The 16,833-nt window shown below is 40.2% G+C and overlaps 1 protein-coding gene across 3 annotated transcripts in view; it reads left to right on the top strand.

Moving 5' to 3' along the window:
- NTN4 (netrin 4) overlaps nucleotides 1–16,833 on the top strand; it is a 125,257-nt gene that overhangs the window by 65,150 nt on the left and 43,274 nt on the right. For all 3 annotated transcript variants that reach the window (XM_010383900.2, XM_010383899.2, XM_030939633.1), the window contains 2 exons: nucleotides 457–583; nucleotides 3,173–3,361. In XM_010383900.2, coding sequence (XP_010382202.1) covers nucleotides 457–583; nucleotides 3,173–3,361 — 316 coding nt within the window. The remainder of the gene's footprint in view (nucleotides 1–456; nucleotides 584–3,172; nucleotides 3,362–16,833) is intronic.

Raw genomic sequence — 16,833 nt, 5'->3', positions numbered from 1 at the left:
TATGTGAAAAATGTTGTAAATATAATTTTTTTGAGTACTGGAAATATATGCTCCAAATGTGGATATTAATGTCATTTTTGCAATGAGATTATGGATTTCTAAACTTTCTAAAATGAAGGTATGTTACTTTTGCATAAAGAATTTTTAAAAAGTAAAGATATTAAAAACTTAGCCGGTACTTTAGAATTCAAGTGCTTGCTCAGCCAGTAAGTACATTAGAATTGCTCTCTAGGGTCATATACCCTTCGGCCAAGAAACCATATTACTTAATCTTTTGAATTTTTCAAGAGATTATAAGACAAACTAAAGAAAGCATCTCTCCTCTTGATTGTTAACTTCTTCAGAAAAGTGAATGAACATGTTATGACTAAAGCCATTCCATGACATGTGATTGTGGGAACATGTTCTTCTTTGGTGACATTTGTGCTCATAGCTCTCACTTGATGCTGCTTTTAGGTCCATGGGAAGTGTATGTGTAAGCACAACACAGCAGGCAGCCACTGCCAGCACTGTGCTCCGTTATACAACGACCGGCCATGGGAGGCAGCTGATGGCAAAACGGGGGCTCCCAATGAGTGCAGAAGTAAGTAACAAGCCCACGATATTCAAAAGCTTTCTTTGTAAAGTCAGTTTATCTGCGGAGTCCTTGTTGTCTCTAGAAACACAACACAAAGTGGTGGGTGACAAACACTAGACCCTACACAAACATAGCCATATCACTGTCCACTGAGGCTTCAGCCACTGAAAACAGTTGCTGTTCCTTACTTTGCTAATGTGACTGTTTCGCCAAGAATATGTTCCCTATTTTCTTGGATACTTTGTGGGAGCTAAGAACCCTTTAATAATTTGACATAATAAAAATAGGAGGATGGCTCACACCTGTAATTTCAGCACTTTGGGAGGCCGAGGCGGGTGGATCACTTGAGACCAGGAGTTCAAGACCAGTCTGGCCAACATGGTGAAAGCCTGTCTCTAGTAAAAATACAAAAAAAAAAAAAAAAAAGAAAAAGAAAAAGAAAAATAAAAAATTAGCCAGGCATGGTGGCGTGCACCTGTAATCCCAGCTACTTGGGAGGCTGAGGCACAAGAATCACTTGAAACCGGGAGGTGGAGGTTGCAGTGAGCCGAGATCACACCACTGAACTCCAGCCTGGGTGACAGAGGGAGACTCTGTCTCTAAATAAATAAATAAATAAATACATGAGTAGACACAAGAACATCTGATTCTATTGTACTCTCATTGCTGAGATGGTGAATTATAAACATGAAAATAGCTATTTTGAATTCAGTTCTCAAAACTACCCAGTAAAGCAGGTGGTGTTAATCCCATTATAGAGATCAGCTAACTGAGGCTCCGCAAGATTAAGTGATTTGCCAAAGTTAGTAAATGATAGTGGGCACTTGATCCCAAGTCTCAAGACTCCAAATTAGGTACTTTTTCACATAATACCACATTGCCTTTTTTTTCACTTTATGATGCTTGAAATGAAAGATTAGATTTGAAAATAAGCCAGTAAGTTAAGAATGAGATTTCCCTACAAGGACTAACTAGCTTGAGGTTTGAGGCTGGAGATTAAATAGGAAGGTAAAAATATGGGAACATGAGCCATTTTTTCTTTGCAATTTAAAATATTCAGAGAAATGTGCATGCCCATCACAATGTTAACACTCACAAACCTCTCTTTTACAAGGATTTAAAAGCAGGTTCCGTGGGTAACATTGTGAGAAGTCTCTTCCCATACATAATTCGGAGTCATAACTGATTTGTTTTTGTTTCTAGGAAATGTAAAGGATTTCCTGTAAGAATAAATCTTAAATTATCTTGTAATATACTTTAAAAAGATATGAATCTGGTCAGAATTTCATAACACATCAAGGAAACAATGAAAAACAATAGCACAAACATTTTCAAATACATTTGACCTCCAAAAATCGGGATTCTTATTCTAAATCACCAATGAAGAGAATCTAAAGAATTTATCCTGAATTCCTAGAGTGCCTTTCTGACTCTTTCCACATAAATCAGCTGCCTATCTAAATACATATAGAACACAGAGACATGTCACTTGATGCTATTGACTTTAATCTTAGAAATGCCTTTGAGGAATTGTTATATAATAAATACTGCAGGCCTCTTCTGTAAGAAAATTGAGGCTTCAATAGGAGTCCACCTTCTACTCACCAGCTCAACAGCTGAATAGTACTTCATGAAATCAAACTACTTGCCAAGTTCCTAAGCTCTGTCCACCAGAAGCTCATGACTAATGACCCTTCCAGGCTCATTAGTAAGCATGAATTCATGCCTGCATCTGCAATATGAATGCTCATTTCCACTTAAGGCCTGACAATCTCAGCTTTTCTTAGCAAGGACAGGAGACCCACAGGATGACCCTTGAGAAGTAATAGGAATGGGAATCATGAAGTGTTACCAAAAGAGAGGGTAAAAACTGATGGTCACTCCTATAATCTTTCCACAATGAATGTCAACCCCCGTTGGTAAGTTCATCATCATATCTCTGCCCAGCTAGACAAATCTACACTTTGTTGATTTTCATGCATCTCCTGAAACTTTTTTTTTTAATTAATAGCCTATAATGAAAAACTGGAAGGCTACACAAGACACTCTTTAAAAAAAAGTAGTAACCTATTGAAGTCAGGGAAAACAGGGTAAATGGGGATGCAGAGGCTAGATTTCTCAATGGATACCTTTCTATATTCCTTTGATTTTTATATTATTAACTACTCAAAAACTAAAACTGAACATTAACAATCAGTTTATCCTGTTTTTATTTATTTATTTTGAGACAGAGTCTCCCTCTTTCACCCAGGCTGGAATACAATGGCGTGATCTCGGCTCACTGCAACCTCCACCTCTCAGGTTCAAGCAATTCTCCTGCCTCAGCCTCCCAAGTAGCTGGGACTACAGGCGTGTGCCACCACACCTGGATAATTTTTTTGTATTTAGTAGAGATGCAGTTTCACCATGTTAGCCAGGCTGGTCTCAAACTCCTGGCCTCAGGTGATCCACCCACCTTGGCCTCCCACAAGTGCTGGGATTACAGGCATGAGCCACCACGCCTGGCCAACTCATCCTATTTTTGACTACCTGAATATGAGATAAGCCATCACTTTATTTTTACTTATTAGTGTTTCTCTCCACGCTTATTTCCAGCCTGCAAGTGTAATGGGCATGCCGATACCTGTCACTTCGACGTTAATGTGTGGGAGGCATCAGGGAATCGTAGCGGTGGCGTCTGTAATGACTGTCAGCACAACACAGAAGGACAGCATTGCCAGAGGTGCAAGCCAGGCTTCTATCGTGACCTGCGGAGACCCTTCTCAGCTCCAGATGCTTGCAAACGTAAGTAACCTGTGATTTCCAGAAAATAGGCTGATTTGTACAAGAGATGAATCTCTTTATCCTTCATTCTGCTAACCCAAGAGAAGGAGGTCATTGAAGTTCTCAGATAATAGACTCACAGATATCAGTTAATTTCTTCATTAATAAGAGGCAAGAATTTTCAACCTGTTGGGTGAAAACAGTACAATATTCATAAAAATAATTTCCTTTCTCACTCTCCATAAAGTAAAATTATTTCCTGTAGTACCACATTTTGGAAAACAAGATGAGTAATAAAAGAGAAAAAAGAGTGATGAAGAGGGAGAGCTATTTAAGATCTTAAGACTTTACTTGTGAGGAGAAGGTAGACAATAAATAGACTCAAGCTGATGAAATAAAGGGTGGTTACTGCACTTGGGTTATTATTTTACCTTAACAGTGAACTTAAACATAAAAAAAGACTAGTTTTGGTTTCCTTATAAATCCATTTTGATTGACACTGCTCTAATGTATCCTCTGTATCATAACTAATTTAGGAAATCATAATAATTTTATGCTCTCCCCAAAATACTAAACTCTTATAGCATGGGTTCTGCTTTTTTGTTGACATAACTCTGAGAGGAGGTTTATCTGGAGGCCAGGCACGGTGCCTTATGCCTGTAATCCCAGCACTTTTGGAGGCCAAGGCAGGCGGATCACTTGAGCTTATAAGTTCGAGACCAGCCTGGGCAACATGGTGAAACTCCGTCCCAGAAAAACTACAAAAATTAGCCAGGCATGGTGCTGTGTGCCTGTAGTTTCAGCTATTTGGGAGCCTGCAGTGGGAGGATGACTTGAATACAGGAGGCGGAGGTTGCAGTGAGGTGAGATGGTGCCACTGCACTCCAGCCTGAGCAATAGAGCCAAACCTTTCTAAAAAATTAAAAATTAAAAAAAAAAAAAAAAAAAAAAAAACACAGAGAAAGAGAGAAAAGGAAAGGAAAGGAAAGAAAAAGAGGTTTATTTGGAGAAAGAATAGAATTTGAAAAGATCTACCCAATTCATAGGACACTATCTGAAATATGTGAATATAAAGGGTGAATGCAGGGCTTATGTAAATGTCAAATGTGGATGAATAGCTCATCTAACCACATCAGTATTTACCCTCTATCAGCTCAGAAATCATCAGATAACAGAAGCTACTCAAGGCTATTAATGGAGATTGATGATCATGCCCTTCCTTTCCCTAGCAAGGACTCCATGTTCTAGCTCAAAAACAGTGACAGGAAGAAAGCACTACAATGGGAAATAAGCATTTAAAACCTTGGGGTTATTTGTGAGTTTTTTAAAGGAAAAACTACATTGCTCTTTAAAAATATTTTTTAACATCAGGGAGAAGATATCAATGTGCAATTTGAATGGGCTTGCTTGTTAAAAGTTTTTTCTCTTAAATAGTGGCAGATAAAATATAGTACTGCTCACTTTCCACACCAAGCACCAAATGTGGATTTGTGACATAATATTTCTTCCAGCATCCTGTTTTACTCCTGCTCCTTGTTTGTACTCAGACTTTGTAATATTTAATAGGTTTCAAACAGATGTAGATTCAATGCCTTCACTGCCAATTGCCAGCTGTGTGACTTTATGCCAGCTGTTGAAGCTCTTTGGACTTCAGTTTCTTCATATGTAAAATTCCTGCCTGTAGTGTAACAAGAACTATGTAAGACAAAGTGTTTATATAAGATAAAAGGGTTAGCACATTGCCTGTCATAGAGTAAGCCCTCAAGAAATGAAAACTAGGCCAGGTGGGGTGGCTCACATCTGTAGTTCCAGCACTCTGGGAGGCTGAGGTGGGAGGATCACTTGAGCCGAGGAGTTTGAGACCAGCCTGGGCAACAGAAGAAGATCCTGTCTCTATTTTTAATATTATATTTTAAAATAACAATAAAGAGGCTGGACGCAGTGGCTTACGCCTGTAATCCCAGCACTTTGGGAGGCCAAGACGGGCGTATCACGAGGTCAGGAGATCGAGACCACCCTGGCTAACATGGTGAAACCCCGTCTCTACTAAAAATACAAAAAATTAGCCAGGCGTCGTGGCAGGCGCCTTCTAGTAGTCCCAGCTACTCGGGAGGCTAAGTCAGGAGAATGGCGTGAACCCGGGAGGTGGAGCTTGCAGTGAGCTGAGATTGCGCCACTGCACTCCAGCCTGGGTGACAGAGCGAGACTCCATCTCAACAATAAAAAATAAATAAATAAAATAGCAATAAATAAATAAAAATGAAAACTAGTATTACAATAACTGTCATGTCCTATAAGCCAGAAGGTAGAAAATAATACTATAGAGTATCTACTCTTTATTGATCAAAAATACCTTATGTTAAAGATAATTACCTCCTTAAAATCTGCAGCTCCTTGGGGCCTAAAATATAGGATCCTAATCTCTATGTGCTAACAAAATGGTCTGCTTATAATATTGCTTCAACCTAGAACATATTTAGTCCTGACACCATTTTGTACAGAATATGTTTAAATGAATAGATATATGTGTGTATCCCATAGCCTCAGACCACTAGTAGAAATGTCTAAAAATGAGAATGTATGAACTACTAAGCGGATTATCGGGGGAACCCCACCTCTGATATTCACGTGGGTTCTTTTCTATTTCCCTAAGTGTCTCAGCTGGTCTGAGAAATAAAGGGAAAGAGTACAAGAGAGAGAAATTTTAAAGCTTGGTGTCAGGGGGAGACATCACATGTCAGCAGGTTCCGTGATGTTCCCTGGGCCATAAAACCAGCAAGTTTTTATTAGTGATTTTCAAAAGGGGAGGGACTGCACGAATAGGGTGTGGGTCACAGAGATCACATACTTCACAAGGTAATAAAATATCACGAAGCAAATGGAGGCAGGGCGAGATCACAGGACCACAGGATGGGACAAAATTAAAATTGTTAATGAAGTTTCAGGCACACATTGTCATTGATAACATCTTATCAGGAGACAGGGTTTGAGAGCAGACAACCTGTCTGACCAAAGTTTATTAGGCGGGAATTTCCTCATCCTAATAAGCCTGGGAGCACTACAGGAGACCTGGGGCTTATTTCATCCCTTTGGCTTCGACTGTAAAAGATGCCTGCCCCCAGGGGGCTGTGTATAGACCTACCCTCAGGGCGCATTCTCTTTCTCAGGGTTGTTCCTTGCTGAGAAAAAGAATTCAGCAAATTTCTCCTATTTGCCTTTGAAATAAGAGAAATATGGCTCTGTTCATCCAGCTCACCGGCAGTCAGAGTCCAAAGTCTTATCTCCCTTGTTCCCTGAAGATTGCTGTTATCCTGTTCTTTTTTCAAGGTGCCCAGATTTCACATTGTTCAAACACACATGCTCTACAATAATTTGTGCAGTTAACACAATCATCACAGGGTCCTGAGGCAACATACATCCTCCTCAGCTTATGAAGATGACAGGATTAAGAGATTAAAGACAGGCATAGGAAATCACAAGGGTATTGATTGGGGAAGTGACAAGTGTCCATGAAATCTTCACAATTTATGCTCAGAGATTTCAGTAAAGACAGGCGTAAGAAATTATAAAAGTATTAATTTGGGGAATTAATAAATGTCCATGAAATCTTCACAATTTATGTTCTTCTGCTGCAGCTTCAGCTGGTCCCTCTGTTCAGGGTCTCTGACTTCCCGCAAAACAGATAAAAGAGGAAAGAAAAATAATTTGTCATTAACTTGGATAAGTTAACTGTCTTGTAGGGCAACAGGTAACAGTTTCAAAAAGATACTGTTATATAGCATTTCCTTGAAACAGTACACTGTATAGTATACCTAATGTGTTCATGTATTCATTCAGCCAGTTACTGTTTATTGAGAACCTACTATATGCCAGGTGCTTAAGATACATCAGAGAACAACACAAAGATCCCTGCCCTCAAGGAGCTTATATTCTGATAGAGGAGACAGACAAGAAATACAATAAGTGAAATATACAGTATGTGAGAAGTTCATAAGGGCTACTATCATCAAAGAAGAAAAAAATAAAACGAGAGAGAAGAGATCCAGGGAGCCAAGGGCTTGGGGTGGGAAGAGGAGTGGCAGACTACAGTACGGGACAGGATGATGAGGGTAGGCCCCAGCACTGGGAAGGTGAGATTTCAGTAAAGATTTGAAGACAGTGAAGAAGTTTGCCAAAGAGTTAACTGGGGAAAGAACATTCTAAGGAAAGGGAATACCTAAAGTGAACATCTTAAGGCAGGAAGGTGCCTGATGTGACAAAGGAAATAACATAGCAGTGTGGCTGCAAATAAAGCTCAGTGTGGCTGCATCAGAATGAGAGTTGGGGGGTGTCAGGAGATGAGACTAGAGAGTAATATGTACAATGGGCCACTGTAAGCCAGTGCAAGGGTTTTCAGCAGAGAAGTGGCATGATCTGACTTAGTTTTCAAAAGATCGCTCTTGTGTTACACAAAGGCAGCTCAATTCATATTGAACTTGCACTTTCGGCACTCGGCTTTAGTTGAAGTGAGCGAGCAAACTAGTGATTCTCAAAGTGTGGTTCTTCAACCGGCACCATCAGTATCACCTAGGAAATGTGTTAGACTTGCAAATTCTCGGGCCCTGAGACAGATCAACTGAATCAGAAATTCTGCAGATGGAACCCAGCAATCCGAGTTTTCACAAGTCCTCCAGGTGATTCTGATGCACAGTGAAGTTTGAGAAACACTAATCTAAATAAAGCATACCCCCCACCCCTGCCAAATTTTACATTGCTTAACAAAGCCAATTTCTAACATTTTGCTAACATTTGAGCCTCTTCTATGTGCTGGTGTAGCAAACAGCTAGTCACTTCCATTAGAATAAAGAGTAGAGGCCGGGTGCGGTGGCTCAAGCCTGTAATCCCAGCACTTAGGGAGGCCAAGACGGGCGGATCACAAGGTCAGGAGATTGAGACCATCCTGGCTAACACGGTGAAACCCCGTCTCTACTAAAAAATACAAACAAAAAACTAGCCAGGCGAGGTGGCGGGCGCCTGTAGTCCCAGCTACTCGGGAGGCTGAGGCAGGAGAATGGCGTAAACCCGGGAGGTGGAGCTTGCATTGAGCTGAAATCCGGCCACTGCACTCCAGCCTGGGCGACAGAGCGAGACTCCATCTCAAAAAAAATAAAAATAAAAATAAAGAGTGGAATACCAGGGGGAATAGTGCAAGAAAATGTTGAAGGTTTGATTGGGGCTAGATTTTAGAGGGCCTTAACTGCCAACCTAAAAATGTTGGTATTTATTTTCTAGGGTACTGGGAGCCATCACAATAATTCCATTGTTATACTGTGATATATTTGCAATGTATTTTAATTATGTATAGCTCAGATTAATTTCAAAACATTGCATATTATTCATTGTATTTTACCTTATTGATTTTGAAATTGTTTGGCTTTATAAAGTCATAAGATAGGTAAATGTACAAAGAATTAAAACAGATAAAGCCCTCTCATAATGCCTAAGTCTGACCAATTAAAAAGAGAAAAAAGAAAAGGTTTACTGGCAAAGTTGGAGCCAAAATAAATACCTTTTTGTTTATTTTTAGTTTTGTTTTTTGTTACTGTTCTATGTTCAAACTATGGCTCATATTCTTACTAAATGTAAAAAGGTCACCATCCCTAGCTTTTGAAATCCTAGAACACTCATAGCTTCAGAGTTTTATAAAAAGAGTATTAAAGAAGAGTTAGGAAAAAAGTGACCTCTTGTTAGTAGTGACTATTACTTATACAGCTCATCTAGAGACTTGCGCAAAACAAGCTTTATAGGTATTGGTTCCCAAACTACCCAGTCTGTGAAAAACATAAGCAAATTGTGAGAATGCTGCTAAAATTAACAACACACATAACTTTTTATTATTGTTTCAGTCCACAAAAATGTCTGAGCATTCATCAATGGACTTGATCAGTTAGAATATTTTTTAAAGCTTATTCTTTCACACGATACATTCTTATTCAGTGCTACTATGTGCTAGGTGTGCTAGTTCCTGGGAATTGTAACTATAAGCAAAAGAGACACAGTCTTTTGACATAGTTAACAAAGTCTAGTGAGTTATCTATAATGTATATATACACATATGTGTATATAGGCAACTAGCGGTATACACACACACGCTCATACACAGATGTATGATAAGTATTGTGTTACAGAGTGTGGAGGGGAGCACATCAGAGGGGCAGTTAGCAAGAGTGGTGTGTTCTGAGTTTTGTGAACCTGAGACCTGAAGTTTAATGGAAATTAACAAAGCATGAGTAGAGATATTCCCAGCAGAGAGAAAAATCAACAGGATTTGCCAAAAAGGAACAGAAGGGAGAAAGAATAGAGCATATTCTGACGACTGAAAAAAGGTCAGAATGTTTCTGGGGTACAGCATTTTCCAGGAAAGAGTGAGGAGGTGGCTAAAGCAGTGTGAGGATGAGGGAAGTAGAGCAGGTAAGTGGCTGGCTGAAAGTGCCTGCATCTTAGACATCTCAGTCAGGGAGCAAGAGTAACTCTGGAGTTGAACTACCAGCAAGTAGTTGATAATCAGTCCATGTGCGTCATCTACTATAATTGCCTGGTTGATATTTATAGATATAGCCAAGTATATTTATAGATAATACCCAAGTACCAGAAGACCAAAGGCTCCAAAGTCATTTCAAGGAAAACTCCATCAAGACCACATTAAGATACTCTTAAAAAAAAAAAAATGCCTTGAAACATAATAAGGTAATTGTCACATATTTGTCTGTAATTCTAACATAATTGTAACAAGTTTCTGATTCCCTTATGTTGTTATGGATTCACCTACATCTGTCTACTGAAAAACTTGAAGCTAAAAACTACTACTAAGTCATATTAGTAATCATTCCTAGTTAACAAATACTTGGATGGTACTTAATGCACCAAGTAGGAAAATTATGAAAATAACCAATACCGTCTGGGCGCGGTGGCTCAGGCCTGTAATCCCAGCACTTTGGGAGGCCAAGGCGGTCGGATAATGAGGTCGGGAGATCAAGACCATCCTGGCTAACACGTTGAAACCCTGTCTCTACTAAAAATACAAAAATTAGCCGGGCGAGGTGGCGGGCGCCTATAGTCCCAGCTACTCGGGAGGCTGAGGCAGGAGAATGGCGTGAACCCGGGAGGCGAAGCTTGCAGTGAGCCGAGATCGCGCCACTGCACTCCAGCCTGGGCAACAGAGAGAGACCTCTGTCTCAAAAAAAAAATAATAATAATAATAATAATAAAAGCAAATAACCAATACCAATTTAGTTCTTTTAGTATAATGTATAGGAGATCTTAGTATAATGTATAATATCTTAGTATTAATGTATAATAATGATAATAATAATCTTAGTATTAATGTATAATAAGATCTTAGGGAAGATCTTATTTCTTTCTTTCCCTCTCCAGACAGCTCCCTGATCCCTGGGTAGGCTTCCCTAGGAAAGCCTATCTCCATTCACTTTATGACTATTCCAGGATACATTTGAGGCAGAGATGCCTGTGTCTGCTTCCCTAGTTTAGGTTTCCTTACTGGCATCTGCTTCCAGAATATTACTCTGGTTCTTCTCTTCTCTTTTTCTGAGCCTGCAGTAGATCCCAACATTTATTAGCACATCCACTTCTTCTCTCTACCTACATACTCTCCGTAATTTGTTGTTTGATTGGCAATATGTTTGAGAGCATTTTCATTACCCTTTAGTAATATTTTCATATCATTAATTCCCTCCTTAGTAGATGTATCCCTATGTCACCTCTTTGTCACTGCTTCAGTTATCACTGATAATAAAGCTTATGACAAGTAAGTTAACATACTTAACATTTATGAAGTACCTATAATTACCAGATTTCATGTGAGGTCTGATAGCAATATTCTTATAGCTAGATGTTTTCCTCCCATTATTTCCCACTTTGCTTTTATGAAGAAGGTAGTATCAAGAAAACAAGGTGATATTTAAAAAATTTAAACTATTGGCCGGGCGCGGTGACTCAAGCCTGTACTCCCAGCACTTTGGGAGGCCGAGACGGGCGGATCACAAGGTCAGGAGATCGAGACCACCCTGGCTAATACGGTGAAACCCCGTCTCTACTAAAGAATACAAAAAACTAGCCGGGCGACGAGGCGGGCGCCTGTAGTCCCAGCTACTCGGGAGGCTGAGGCAGGAGAATGGCGTAAACCCGGGAGGCGGAGCTTGCAGTGAGCTGAGATCCGGCCACCGCACTCCAGCCTGGGCGACAGAGCCAGACTCCGTCTCAAAAAAAAAAAAAATTTAAACTATTTCAGTATGTGGTTCCATCAACAACATGTACAATGTTATTCAAAATAACAATTGTATTATGTTGATTTTACTGTGCTTACCAAGGCAGAAAAGCAACCTGCTACTCAGTGTGTGGTCTGCAGACCAGCCGCATTGGCATCATCTGGTTGCTGATTAGCAATGCAGAACCTCTGATCCCACCTCAGAGCTTTGAATCGTATTAAAGGTTCAGAGTAGCCAGTCACGATGACGCACAGCTGACATCCCAGCTACTCAGGAGACTGAGGAGGGAGAATCGCTTGAGCCTCAAAAATTCGAGGCTGCAGTGAGTTAGGATCACACCACTGCACTCCAGCCTGGGCAGCAGAGAAATTTCCCATCTCTTAAAAAAAAATTTTGTTTTAAGGTTGAGAGTGCTATTGAACACTTTTCAACAAAGGTTCTATGCACTTAATCTACAGTTAAACTTTTCAGAATTAGCCAGAACAGCCTAGTTAACCAAACATCCAAATTAATGAAGGTTTACATCTCTATTTGTGTGCATATAGACTTAGAATATTTTAGAATAAATTATATAGAGGTTTACTGAGAAAAAATTGAAATCTGAATAAATATGTTTCTGTGGTACAGCATTTTCCAGAGTTTGATCTGCAGAGCTCTAATTCCATGAAACGTTAATAGAAATTATGTGAGGGGAAATTTTGCTATGGCCCTCAAATTTAGGAAATAAATTAATCAAAGTTTCTTCACTGCAGGATGTCTCAGAGCCTAATATGCTAATGTTTATTATAAACCTGTTTTGGAGTTTTGAGTTCTCTTCAATTTAACCAGAGAATGCTTTTCTTTCAAAGCATCTTTTGGGACCCGTGTTCTATGGCACACACTGGAAAGTGTTGTTATTTTATACCGACCATATCTGTATGAAGACTTTACTTGGGAAGACACATGCTAGATTTTTTTTCTATATATTTGTTCCCCATTTCCAAGTGTTAGAGGCTACAAATGCATATCAAGGAAATAATGAACCTTACATTTCTATCAGTGAAATAATCATAAACATAGTGTTAACTAGGCTTGGGCAATCTAGTCTATCGGACTGCCAGTAATGAACATAAGACAGCCCTTTTCTCCTTCTCTCTCTTCTTTCCTAGTTTTCATCTTCTCAAAAGTTAGAACTGGGTCAGGTGTGGTGGCTCACACCTATAATTCCAGCACTTTGGGAGGCCAAAGCAGGTGGATCACCTGAGGTCAGGAGTTCGAGACCAGCCTGGCCAACATGGTGAAACCCTGTCTCTACTAAAAATACAAAATTAGCTAGGCATGGTGGCAGGCACCTGTAATTTCAGCTGCCCAGGAGACTGAGGCAGGAGAATCGCTTGAACCTGGAAGGTGGAGGTTGCAGTGAGCCGAGACTGCGCCATTGCACTCCAGCCCGGGAGCCTCCAGAGCAAGACTTTCTTAAAAAAAAAAGAAAAGAAAAGAAAAAAAAAAGACAAGAAAAGAACCATTGAAAACCCGAAGCAACAGTTGAGATAAATTTACTAGAAGCACATAAGTTGTAGCTCAGTTTAGTTCAGAAAACATGTATTGAGTGTTTCCCCTGTGCCAAGCACTGTGGTAAACACTAAGTCTGTGAAAATGAAAAGATCTTCCCTAAGAGATGTTACATTCTAGATGGAGAGAAATGTATAATAACAATCATTTCAGTACTCGGTGGTGATGATGATGACAATATCATAGTAATAGCTGAGGTATATTGAGTGCATACTATTTTCTGGTCACTATTCAAAGGGCTGTGTATGTTTTCACTTTTTTAACTTTCACAAAATCACTTCGATGTAGGTAACATTATTACCATCCATTTTACAAGAGGAAAGTACAATGAAAAAGATACAGCAAGTGCCTTAGGGAGAGTGTGGGGGTGAGTGAGGACAATTTAGGGAAGACTTCTTTGAAAAGATCCCTCCCTTGGGAGGCCGAGACGGGCGGATCACGAGGTCAGGAGATCGAGACCATCCTGGCTAACACGGTGAAACCCTGTCTCTACTAAAAAAATACAAAAATCTAGCCGGGCGAGGTGGCGGGCGCCTGTAGTCCCAGCTACTCAGGAGGCTGAGGCAGGAGAATGGCGGAACCCGGGAGGCGGAGCTTGCAGTGAGCTGAGATCCGGCCACTGCACTCCAGCCCCGGTGATAGAGCGAGACTCCGTCTCAAAAAAAAAAAAAAGAAAAGATCCCTCCCTACTTCTTAGATGGCTATTTCTGTTTTTTCCTGTAAAATTGCTGAAACACAGTTTGTCCTGCTTTCTTTTCTTTTCTTTTCTTTTTTTTCTTTTGAGACAGAGTCTCTCCCTGTCACCCAGGCTGGAGTGCAATGGCGCAATCTCAGCTCACTACAACCTCCGCCTCCCAGGTTCAAATGATTCTCCTGCCTCAATCTCACAAGTAACTGGGATTACAGGCACTCATCACCATGCCCAGCTAATTTTTGTATTTTTAGTAGAGATGGGGTTTTCCTATGTTGGCCAGGCTGGTCTTGAACTCCTGACCTCAAGTGATTCACCTGCCTCGGCCTCCCAAAGTGCTGGGATTTCATGCGTGAGCCACCGTGCCCAGCCAGTTTTCCAGCTTTCTAATCTCAGTCGTTTTTAATGAGTTGATCTAGAAAATGAAACAAATTGATGATGTTTTTCCTCACAGCATCTACCTCACATGTAATAAAAGACTTACCTGGGCGTGTTGATTCATTGAACAAATATTGATAGCATTAATCTTGGGGTTTTGTTTGCAGTTAGGTAGCTAGCTTCCTGCCAGGTAAGCCAGGGACTTACTGGTTCCATGAATGTTCTAGGAGACTTTTTCCTCCCACTCTCCTGAGAGGCACCATGCTAAATGCTATAGTTCTTAAGTGCACATTTTTATTTAATGGTTATAAATTCATCAACCCTGAAGAAACAAGGCCCTGAACCAAATCTTCTAGCCAATAGATTTATTTCTTGTGAGCAATTAAATCATCCCTGTTCTCACTTCCTCTTTTTTTCAACCTTAATCAGAGTCTACTGTTGGACCCAGCACAATTAACTACACATTTCCATGCCAAGAAATCACTTCTGAGGATTCCAGGGATGTTGTTTGTTTTTTTTAAGACTAGTGGAGATCATTGAAACTGAATTTATTTCTACAGCTTAGGAAAAAAAAATTTTTTAAAGGATAGTGCATTTAAGGTCTGTAAACACAAGGGAAAACGTGAATCTCTCCAGCTGAACCTAGGGCTGAGAACAGAAATGGAGGCTCAAACCGACTTGTTGCTGAAAGAAAGAAAAAGGGGAATGTAATTCTCACTGTGTACTGAGGTACTCTGAGGAATCTCATCTCTCTGTTCTAAAAGAGGACAGTCTCTTTTAGAGTAACTCACTTGAATCCTCTAAAATCACCTATGTGCCTTTGGTAACCTATAACACAGGTAGACTTTTCTATGGCAGGCATATTTTAAAAATGTGAGAGCAGGCGTGGTGGCTCACGACTGTAATCCCAGCACTTTGGGAGGCTGAGGCGGGCGGATCACCTGAGGTCAGGAGTTCAAAACCAGCCTGGCCAACACGGTGAAACACCATCTGTACTAAAAATACAAAAATTAGCTGAGCTTGGTGGAGGGTGTCTGTAGTCCCATCTATTTGGTAGGCTGAGGCAGGAGAATGACTTGAACCTGGGAGGCAGAAGTTGCAGTAAACCAAGATTGCACCACTACACTCCAACCTGGGCAACAGAGAGAGACTTGAAAGAAAAAAGAAAAGAAGAGAAAAGAAAAGGAAAGGAAAGGAAAGAAAGAGAGAAAGAGAAAGAAAGAAAGAAAGAAAAGAAAGAAAGAAAGAAAGAAAGAAAGAAAGAAAAGAAAGAAAGAAAGAAAGAAAGAAAGAAAGAAAGAAAGAAAAAAGAAAAGAAAGGAAAGAAAGGAAGGAAGGAGGAGGGAGGGAAGGAAGGAAGGGAGGGAGGGAGAGAGGAAGGAAGGAAGGAAGGAAGGAAGGAAGGAAGGAAGGAAGGAAGGAAGGAAGGAAGGAAAAGAAAGAAAACCTTCCTAGACAGTGGTCTGGCTTTTGCGGCAGGGCTCATGGTGGGAGGGAACCCTGACCTGATTCACACCATTAGGCAATTTCTGTGGTTGAAACATTCTCACCATGGCCAGTTTCAAACTCTCAGGTCATTTTTCATCAGGAAGTCAGACTCAGACTCTGAGTCAAAAGTAGAATGGTTTGGACAAGGCCTTGCCTCCACTTTCACAGCCCCACTTCTCTCACCTCAAGCTGCTCTTTCCAGTCATTGGTTCCCAAACCTGGCTGTGGGTCATAATCACTAGTGAGCACTTACTGAAAATATGCAATCTTAGAGTTCTGCCCAGAATACACTGAATCAGAATCTCCAACAGGGCATCCGGACAGAAATCTGCATTCCTTTAAAAAGCATCGTTGGTGATTCTGATTCAGCCTTTTGGTCTCCTGGTCAGCATTTGAAAACCACTGCTTATAGCAGTCTTGTCTCTAGCATAAGCTCTCTTAAAAAAAAAATTAATTAGCTGGGCATGATGGTATGCACTTGTAGTCCCAGCAACTCAGGAGGCTGAGGCAAGAGGATCGCTTGTGCCCAGGAGTTTGGGGCTGCAGTGAGCCATGATCATGCCGCTGCACTACACAGCCTGGGCAACAGAGTGAGACCCTAAGTAAAAAAAAAAAAAAAAAAAAAAAAAGCCTCACTTTAGAAGAACACACCGTTTGAAACAGGTGTTTAAAGAAATGCCTGTAGAACAGAATTATTTTTAGGAAACAAACAGGTAATTCCTTTACAATAAATTTATTAACTTTTATGCCAAGACACATATTTTTAACTATTACAGTCTTTCTCCATATTAAAAGAAAAATCAGAAAATGGAAAAGAAAGCAGAATTCATTCTCTGTCAAAGTAAACAACCTCTTGAAAGATTGACATGCCCTTCCTTCCTCCCTGATGGGCCAAAATAAATGTAGTCAATTGCCTTTTAGCACAGAATGAATAAAAATAAACTTGGTCTCTCTGCCCTAAAACCCAAACCAAGCATTTACCAAGATAGCATCTGGTTACATGGCTACCTACCCAAATGAACCAGCTATCTTTGTAAAAAAAAAAAAGGGTTATATCATCCAGATCTTTTTTTTTTTTTTCCTTCTTTCTAACTTAGGTGAAAACTCCTTAACTGATGGAA

Source organism: Rhinopithecus roxellana, chromosome 10 (assembly GCF_007565055.1).
Source record: "Rhinopithecus roxellana isolate Shanxi Qingling chromosome 10, ASM756505v1, whole genome shotgun sequence".
In the NCBI taxonomy this organism is placed as follows: Eukaryota; Metazoa; Chordata; class Mammalia; order Primates; family Cercopithecidae; genus Rhinopithecus; species Rhinopithecus roxellana.
The sequence above is the reverse complement of the archived record's forward strand: the minus strand, read 5'-3'. Positions and strand labels throughout refer to the sequence as shown.